This window comes from Panthera uncia, chromosome B1, assembly GCF_023721935.1.
Source record: "Panthera uncia isolate 11264 chromosome B1, Puncia_PCG_1.0, whole genome shotgun sequence".
Classification (NCBI taxonomy): domain Eukaryota; kingdom Metazoa; phylum Chordata; class Mammalia; order Carnivora; family Felidae; genus Panthera; species Panthera uncia.
Genome location: NC_064811.1, coordinates 98,674,103 through 98,684,205, shown reverse-complemented (window position 1 = coordinate 98,684,205; position 10,103 = coordinate 98,674,103). Strand labels below are relative to the sequence as shown.

Genomic DNA, 10,103 nt, shown 5'->3' with positions numbered 1-10,103 from the left:
CCCCCAATCTACCATGTACATCACAGAGAATTCAGACCCACTGATGGGAGAATCCATAAACTGTTTTATTTTGTTTTGTTTTCAAGTAACTTTTCAGAAAACTTCCTGGTTTCTAATAATTTGACCCTTTCAGGTTAAAAGAAAAAATGGACATTTAGATAGTTTATTTAATCAAGACAACCAACAGAAGCAAATATTTCAAGCCAAAAATTCACTCCATCTTTTGTAGGTAAGCAGAATTTTAAATCATAATTGACCTCCTGTTAGGAGAAATGCGTGGATTTCTACAGGGAAAAACTAAGCACCGAGGGCAGTCTCTAGCTCATGAGCACTGTAATCACACATCAGGATCATAGTAACAAATTAGAGCTCACATTTTAAAATCTGATATAATTTATCATGCATTATGTCACATTCTACTGCTTTGCTTACTTTTTATTGGCTTGTGGTTACTTATATGCAACAGTGAAGTGTCAGAAACTGAAGTTACAGAAAGACAACTATTTAATGCAGGAAGGATAAACCATTGCATTGGGGGGATTGGAAGGCATTTTCTAAAGTTCTTACATTATCAATTTAATCATGCGTTTCTATGTAGTGAGTAATGTCTTACATTCTTGCCAAGAGTATTTTGAAAGGACTTTGTTAAAAGTATGTCAGCTCGATCACTCAGGGTATATCACTGATAATAGTGTCCTTCACACGTAGTGAAACATACAACTCCTGATTTAATTCTACCCCCAAATTAGGTCACTGAAAAATACCATATTAAAACTGCAAATTGCGGGACAAGAAGATGGAGATGAGAACAAAGCAAAAGGAAGACACCAACTTCCTTCTTGTAAAGCATGATTGGGACAGGGCAAAACAGAGTAGGAAGGCTGAGCCCTTTTAAACGGATACTTTTTTTTGTAGTGTGTGTGTGTGTGTGTGTGTGTGTGCGCGCGCGCGCGCGCGCCCGTGTTAATTCCTTTTAAATACGACGAATTAATTTAAACTTGGGCTAATCGGCTGCTGTGCACTGTACTCGCGTAGTGCCTGTGCTCTCAAGTTAACCTCATTGTACAGAGGTGCCCTTGTTCTCTGACTTCATACACAAACCATCATAATTATTTCAGTTTACCTTTTCCTTTTCCTAGGAAATCTTGTTCCAGCCATGAAAAGGGAATGTTTGATGCAGACCCCTAATTTGTAACTATTATTGTCGTTAATATTAACATTTTAAACACGGGAATGGCTTTGTTGGAAGTTACCCACCAGGACCCGCAAATCTGTGGCGCACGCCCCAGCTCTCCTTAACCCGCACGGTTGCTGGGGTGCTTCGAACCCCCGGGGCTGACTGGGCTCCGAGGAAGGTCGATGATCCCCGTTTCTCCCAGACCCAAGCCCTGGGTTGGAGGAAAGCGAGGCCAGACGGTCATTGTTCAGTCAGCCCAGAGGAAAAAGTGCCCAGGGTAGCAGCACCTCTTACTTTGCGTGGAAACTTCCCCTAGCTCCAGCTTTCGGGATTTAGGATGGGCGCACACATCGCCACTCTCCCTTTCTGACAGCGGGGCATCTGCGAACACACCCACAGTCACCTTTGCGCGCTCCCCTGGATCCCGCTCAGCACACAGCGCACCCCAGCGGTGGCGTGGCCTCCTTCCAGCCGTGGCCACTTAGCTTCCGGAGAGCTCGCCAGTTGCCTCCGCCGCCGCCTTGGAATCTGGGGACCTGAGACACTGCGAGACCCGGTTTCCACCAGACCCCAGGGAGGACGCGCGGCTGCAGCGCCTGCCCCACCCGCCACACCTGGGAGCGGTGAGGACCGGGAGAGGAGGGGCGCGGCAAGAGGCTGGCCAGGAGCCCGAGCAGCTTCGCCGAAAGCCAGCCGGACTGGAGCAAGGCGGAGGGGGAGGGTCTCGGGGCAGAGTCCTGCTCCTCCGAGGGAGGGACCCCAGCTGGGGTGGAAAACAGCACAAACCAGCTGCAGAGACTTGGGGCGCGGATCATGGAGCGGGCCAGCCCGGGCCCCGGGGGGTCGCAGTTGCAGCGGGACCAGGATTCGGTGGAAGCGTGGCTGGATGATCACTGGGACTTTACCTTCTCTTACTTTGTTAGGAAAGCCACCAGGTAAGAAGAGGACCCCCTGGAAGACTCAGTCGGGTCGCTGAGAGTGACCTGGGGGCACATCTCTCTCCCCTGTTGAATTTTCCCCTGCCTTCACCATTAAACAACCTCCGTTCCCAGGCCCTTGGCTTTTTAAGTAGGTCCTTGGTCCTGTTAGGGTATAGAGACCTCGACTTTATGGCAAGTACAGTCGAAAAGCCCAAGCATGGGATTCGATCCAACTTGCTCACAAAGTTCAAATACAAAAATGTACATGGGCCCTCCCCCCCGCCCCCCAGACATACACCCCGGCTGCCCTGGTATTCCCTGAGAGCAAGATTATTTACATAGACCCGCGCTCATGGGCCTTCCTCCAGCCCTTCTCTAGCCTCCTGGTCCCCCAAATCTCCTTAGCGAAACCAAAACAGTTTTTGAGCCCCTTCCCTGCAGCTCCGGAAGCACCATTTCCAACTCGGTCCTAGCGGCTCCGCTCCTCCCCCGTCCCCCCTCGCCCCGGCCCTTGGCGGGGCGGGGAAGCCGGGGTAGGGGCGAGACCACGAGGAGCCCAAAGGCTGCAACATGCCGGAATCTTCCCAGAGTAAGTGCTGTCGCCTTTTGCCCCCTTCCAGTCCTTAGTTTGGCCCGCGCGTTTCCTTTCACTCTCTCCTGCTCCCAAGGCGGCGCAGCTGAAACCTCTCCGCAGAGGGGTTCGCGGCGCGCACACAAAGGGCGCGGGGGAGGCGCGGCGGGAGCGGACAGCTGGGGGCTGGCGGGTCCCGCGCGGCCCCAGCCGACCCCAGAGGCCAGCTCTTTCTGGTCGAGAGCCAAGCGCCGGGCGGCCGCTGCGGAGGGCTGGGAGGAGGGCGCCTGTCCTTTGGGAGGCGGCCGCCCGGGGGCCAGTTGGGCGCGCGTGGGAAACGCTCGCCTTGAGTTAGGAAGGCATTGGGGCTGAAGCCGAGGAAGGAGGAGGTGGAGAGGGGAGTGTGTGGCGGGCGGGTCCCTCAAAGCCTGAGGAGTTGGTGGGAAGCCGACTCGGGCTGATTCCAGGACGCACCTCTTCGGAGAAGGGTCCCGTGTCCTCCGCCGCCACATCCAGGCAGCGGCCGTCGGGCAGCCGGCGCTGGCCGCCTCGGCCGCTAGGGAGACGCACTCGAGGCGGTGATGGTGGAGCGGCCAGCCGGGGCACGGCGCTGGGGTCCCACCCGCCCGCGCTCCGTCTCCGCTGTGCCGGGCGCTCCCCGCCAGGGGGCGGCGCAGCGCGGGACGAGCGGGCGGCGGCTGGCAGCGGTGCGGTGGCGGGGTCGGTAGGGGAGCGGGCTTGGAGTCACCGCCTCACCTGGGCACGTCGTCGTCCCCCGGCGCCTTGTGGAATCCAGGGTCTGCGGAGCCCGCATGGTCTGCACTTCGAACTTCCCATGTTTGATATGTTGCCCTTTGGAGACAAAACCAGGTAGTTCCTTCAGCATCCCCTCCCTTCCCACTTTCCCTGGGGGCGCGGGGCCGGGTGCTGGGGTGGTGGCGCCCGGGTCACACCAGCGGAGGAATCTTCATTGAAAATGGACTGTCTGACATTTTTGTTTTCCTTTATTCTCTTGCGGTGTATTACTTTGGTATCTTAGAAGGGACTCTTTTTTTAAGGCTGTTTCTCCTAACGAATTTGTATCGATTTCATTACTTTCGGGGTTTTTTGATAGAGGCTACTGCTTAGCGCAAATCTTAACTCTTCTGTTTAATTACTCCGCCCTCCTTTTAAAGTTGGCTTCCCCATTTTGGCCTTCTTCCTTCAGAATCTTAAATCTGGAGCAAGCGGAGGATAAACCCTGGAAAGAAAGTGGTTTCTTTTCAAAACACACTTTTCTGCGAGTGTAGGGTAAGGCACTAAGGCCATCTAGATCTGGAATTGCTGATTGCTGTGGCCGACAGTTTTCAGCGGTCACCTGCTACTCCGAGGCCATCTGCCCCTCGTTTCCTTTCCCCCTTGCACTCATCCACTGCCCTCGTTGAACGGGGAGTGAGCAGGAGAACTGGGCTGATTTTTTTTTAAGTGTGTCAAGGTGTTTTTGGGAGGTGGCGTATTATTAATAGTTGAAAGAAAAAAGTGATTTGTCTTATAAATCAACATAAATTGTCCTTTTTTTTTCCCATCTCTCCCTTTAAAATCAGAAATTTGGGATTGTTTGGTGGTTCTTTTTAAGTAGTCATAGGTAAGAACACCTCACTCAGAGCCTGCCAAAACTTTGAAAAACATTTTACTGGAAAATAAATGGAAAGAATTAAATTTATTTTTCTTTTCACATTACTTCTTCTCCCAAGTAGCAAAAGATTAAAATCCCAATTTCTCAAAATTACACTGCTCTGTGTAAAATTTAGATCATCTGAGACTCTATATGAAGATTTTTTAAGTTAGTTTTTGTATTATAGTTTATATTGACATAGGCTGACCACTTTCTCTGATACGTGTGTGTTGTGTATATATATTCTTATGTATTTATAAGAGCTTATGTTGAATAGGAGTTGGAAAACGAAAGTATAAAATGTTTAAGAGTAGTACAGGCCCTCAGTTTTAAGAGTTATGAAGTGCTGAAAGTTGTCAGTTTAAAGAATATAATCTAAGAGCTTGTGTGTAGTCAGAGGTTCCAGTTTGGTCTTATATTTGGTGGCATTAACTGGAGATTTAAGATTGCGAGATTAGACAGTAGTTGATTATAAAAATGCCAAACTTCTAAACCCAGTGTGAGTCTTATGGTTGTAGTAAAAATTTATTTGCAGACATTTTAACTTTACAGCTAAGATTTTTTTTTAACTAGAAGCTCACATTACTTTGCTTTTTTCCTTTTGTTACATTTTGTAAGTGTACAGTGAATACTGTCAGTGATTCAGAAAACCCATGAAACAGTTCTGTAGAAACATTTAACATGTTTTAAAATTTAAAAGAAATTTGGATACACTTAGATTGGCCATCTGTGAGTGTAGACAGGCATGTGAATGGAACTGTTTCTACATTATTTGATTTGATTGTTGTCATTTGACATTCATGCATGCCTCTTTATCCTATCTCCAGACTGAATGATCTGTACTCAATAGTAGTCTTCGAACAGAATGAAGGTTCTGGCATTCCTAAATTCTCATTTAAATACCCATGGGTTTGGTTGACCTCGAAAGCAATTCTGCCGCTGTATTAGATTGTTTCCTGTATCTTCAAATACAAAGCTAAGCACCCAGTTAAAAGCTAAAAGCTTGGAGCACAGATGCTTTTTAGTAATCACAGACTGTTGATGTGAATTTGAGAGTGTTGGTTGAACAATCCATAACATAATCTTTTGGCATAAAAAAATAATTTGAGATTAGTAAAAGTACAACATATGGAAAATTTCCACCCTCACTATTCTAGACAACTTCCTCAGTCCTACCCGCCTGAGATACTGTGTTAATCAAGGGCTCTAATCTTCATGTATTTGCAAATGAAGTCTTCTGGGTGCTAATGCCACTTAAACATCTGTTGTTATTCTTGACAGCATATTAAAATAATGTTACTTTTCATTAGTTACTAATCAGCTCTGCCATTGTGGGTGATGTTATAGTTTATTTAGCATGGTAGGGTAACATGATTGACTTTACTGCTTTGTTTTGTACTAGGCTAAAGCTTGAGAATATTTGGCATATAATGAAAATAGGAGTTACTAAGTGAGGACAAGTTTTTATGATCGCTTGGATCAAAGTCCAGAAACAGAAGTTTTACACTCCCAAGTAGCTTTCTGCGATAGACCTTTTATTTGACACTGCAAAGCTGTGCTGAATTACTTGACATTTTTTTCTTCATAATTTTTTCTCATCTCTAAAAGCTTAACATTTTTATTTGCAAGATATTTATTTTAAAATCAGATGATGGATATAAAATAAATATTGCTATCTACTTTTAAAAATTATTGTGTCTGTAATTATATAGGAATATAATTTTCAATTTTCAGACAACTGATTTGTTAAGCATATTTGATTAAGCTGTCGCTAGTGTTGAATATAATAAAACCCTGTGATTGTTGACTCAGTCTGACTTTAATATTATTTATAATATTTTTATGAAGGTAAATCTGATGCAATAACGGCCTTTTCTTTTTGTGTTGTTTATAACCAGGGTTCATATAGCCAGCTCTAAACTGCTTTTTAGTGCCCTAAGAGTACTCATATGCATAGAATTCCTTTCTCCTAGAAGAAGCTGTAGGAGCCCCTGAAATGATGTTTCTCAAGGCCCCTTCTATCTCTAGTGTTCTCAAGGTTTCAAAATCAGACCCATTCTAGAGCCTGCAGTACAAGGTCATGATTCCTAAGAATGTGGTAGAATTAATGCAGTGGCAACTAGTCACAGATGGTATCTCAAAATAAATCTATCTGCTTAGCTAACAAAATCTGAAATAGGCGTATAGTACAATTCAGTAGCTTTTTTTCAGATCTGTATTTTCCTAGGATCATGTTTTCAACATCTCAAGACGTGCAATATTTAACATTTTGAATATGTTGTGCAACAAAATTTTCTTTTTAAGTAATTCCACCTAAGTATTTAAATATTTAAAATATCTGAAACTGGCTTTCAAGTTGTACAGGTAAAGTTTCATCCTTATCTGATTACAGGGAATGTGTCTTAGTAATATGCTTCCTTTCCTTTAAATTTGAAAACACAAATTAACTTAGAATTTTGAACTTCCCAGTGCATTTTAATAATGCTCAGGAAAGATTTCTTCCGTCGTTGAAAAGGTTATGCAGAACTGGTTGATATTTATTAGTTTATTCCCAAAACATTTTTCACATTAATAATTTATTAAACCTATAACTGTTAGGTTCAGTTAGATTTGCTCTTTGTTCTCAGAGTTGATTGTAGGATAAAAACCTCTTCCTAGGATGAAAGCCTTTGGTAAAGACTTAAGGGCAATTAAATAAATCACTGAGTTGATTGATAGTGGAGGGTTGAAAAATGACTAATTTCTGAATTTAGGATGCAGACTAGCTACTGACTTTGCAGGACTTCCTATGAAATTAGTTTAGCTGGACAGATGTAGATTCCATTGACCAGTGTTTACAGCTGATTGATGTGGTTTTGGAAATATCTGTTATATCAGGTTCTCAGCAAAAAGTGCCTGGGAGCTATATACCTAGGCATAAAAATTGAAGAAAGTCTTTCCACATGAGTCATTCATCTGATATTTAGCTCTGTAATCTTATTTACTGACTTGGTATTCTCATTTTGTTTGGAATTATATATATTTTTTCATGATGTAAATGTTGTATTCATTTTCTCTAACTGGTGGGAATTTATACTTATGGCCAACCAAATGTTTCAGGCAGGTAAAGCTAACTGAGTGTTAGGTTTTTAAGAATCATTTTGATAAGTATTCTAAAAAGCTTTTTGAGACACCTGGGACACTCAGCTGGTTAAGCATCCAATTCTTGATTTTGACTCAGGTCATGATCTCACAATTTGTGAGATCTAGCCCCGTGTCAGGCTCTGTACTGACAGTGTGGAGCCTACCTGGGATTCTCTCTCTCTCTCCCTCTCTGTCTGCCCCCGTTCCCCTCTCTCTCAAAAATAAATAAATAAAAACATTAAAAAAATAAAATAATTAAAAAGCTTTTAAAGATATTTATTTCTCTGGTTTATAGTTTGTACTAAGCATGCTTTTTAAAGTGTCATGTGCCATTATTAGCTTCTGTATCCTTCAAGACTTTCCCCTTGATTCTGAATTCTAAAATCAGCAAATTATATTCTGTGAATAATTTTATTAAATCTAAACTTGGGAGAAAAAAAGATCTCCATCTAATATATCCTTAGTGATAATTATAAAAAAAATAGCAATCATTATTTCTACTCTCTGTTGAATACCTATGCTGAGGTTGAAAGAAGAGAAAAAAATCCTGACCCTTTAAGCTGATGAAATAATTAAAACACACACACATACACACACGCAGGATTTTTGAACTTTAGATTTAGAAAAGATCTTTAATCCAGTGTTTCTCAAACTTAAGTAATGTTCTCCTGATAAAAAAGACATTCTTATTGATCTGTGGTATGTTAGTTAGAAAACTTCTGGTCATAAGTAGCCCTACTTGAATTTATACAAAATTGTCTTACATAATTAAGTGCCTGGAAATAGATTTGTCTGTGAAATTCATCTGATCAAATATTGTCGGGATTCTGTTTGTATGTAAATCTATTTAATCTGTTTGTCCTTCCTTCAGCCCATCCATCCATCCATCTATCCATCCCATCCTTCCATCCATTTTTTGGCCCTATGCTGTGTTGGCTTTATTCTGTATGCTTTCTTTATGTGCTGGAAGCTTTTTCATGGCACCTTTCTGTGGGTCTTAAAATCCTGATGTTAGAGAACTACCGAGTCATCTGTGTCAGTCCTCTCAAACTTTCTCTGGCCTTGCTTGAGTCATGTGCCTGCTCTGGTCCAGTCAATGTATCCAGAAGAATAGGGTCGTCCGACTACTTTCTTGGGGCAGGTAACCCATAATGTGATATCCCATTGAAGGAGAGGGAATTCCTAAAAGAAAGTGATATAGGCATAGCCAGAAATTCTAGGTATCTACCATACCTAGTGTTGGACTTCCTTTTATTTAATGTTGGTTAAATATGGGATTCCTAAGAGTAGGTATAATTTAATCATAATTTCAGCATTTTTCCAATTGTAATACCAAAATAAATTTATAAGCTAACTATGAATAAAAATGGTAAAACTCCAGCCAGATGCAGATTGACAGTATTTATTACATCACCCTTGCAGACTGCATATGGCCCTGACTGCTCAGTAAAGAGTTTGGTGAGGTCAGTTCACCTTTGCTACAGTTGCCCTAATGATGATTCACTTCTCCCACTGGGTCCGAACAGTCATGAAGCTTTTATTGCTATAGCATAGCTTTTGTGTGGTTTTTTTTTTTTTTTTTTTTGCTTGGTTTGAAAGCACACTTACAGATTAAATTTGTCTCTTTTTTATTTTTTTCTTTATCCTAGAACAATTGAGCTGTTCGTATGGTTGTAAACACAGATATAAATCTGAGTGTTAAAATTGTAGGCTAGCACTTGGTTTGAAGGTGGTCATCCCAGTATTTTAAAGTGTACTTCTTGCACCTTTTTTAGGGGTTTTAATTGTCATCAGTGTGAAAACACAAAATTAGAACATTTTCATAGAAAAATTACAGATATTTAAAACATACTTGTTTTGGATTCTCAGGCCTTCTCATACCTCAGATTGAAAAACGGCAATCTAGTGCAGTCTTTCCCATATGCAAAACAAATCAATTTACATATATACAGCAGAGATGTCAGTTATGATGTGTTCTTTCAGATATAAGTAGGTTTTCCTTTAAGGAACGTTTTTCATACATGTGATTGCAAATGCATGGAAAATTACAAAACCTGTTTCTTTTAACTCTCCATCAAATGTGAATGTGAAACCATATGAAGCGATTCTGCATTTTATTTATATTTGGTCCCAGTCAACTTCTCAGATGTTTTCATAGCTGGAGAAAACTTGGAAATACTAAGTAACTTCAGGCAGAGCGTTCATTTCCTTTTCATACCAGATCCAAGAGAACTGATCACGGTAACATCACAGTAGACATTATGTGAGGATGTCACTTGGAGGTGCTCCAAATCTCCCCAGTTTCATTTAACAGCCTATTATTATAGTATATTCATCTTTTCTTCATCCGAGCCAGTGCTTCTCAAAAGGGATGCTATTGGCATTCAGTGGTGACCTTTTTTTGTTGTTGTGAGAGACTGTTCAACAAATTGCAGGTTATTTAACATCCCTGGACCCCAGAAACTAAATGCCAGGAGCACTCCCATCATTGTGACCCACAGTTCCAAATGCCCCCAAGGACTGGTGCTATTACTTGGTTAGGAGCCACTGTTCTGAATTGTTTAGTATTGATTTTTACTGATGTTGGTTAAGGGCCCTAGGTAGGAGCAGTCTAAGCTTCAACCCTAGAACTTTTTCTTTCAAAGAGTATGAACTTAG

At 42.4% G+C, this 10,103-nt stretch overlaps 1 protein-coding gene across 3 annotated transcripts in view; it reads left to right on the top strand.

Moving 5' to 3' along the window:
- Nucleotides 1-1,659: 1,659 nt before the first annotated feature.
- Nucleotides 1,660-10,103, top strand: part of PDE5A (phosphodiesterase 5A) — a 137,892-nt gene continuing 129,448 nt past the window's right edge. Inside the window, exon 1 of one of the 3 annotated variants that reach the window (XM_049631103.1) lies at nt 1,660-2,112. In XM_049631103.1, the coding sequence (XP_049487060.1) occupies nt 1,991-2,112 (122 nt within the window). In that variant the 5' untranslated portion in view covers nt 1,660-1,990. Of the gene's footprint in view, nt 2,113-2,447; nt 2,687-2,745; nt 3,539-10,103 lie in introns of those variants that run through there. The other 2 variants (XM_049631106.1, XM_049631104.1) reach the window with 2 other exon arrangements.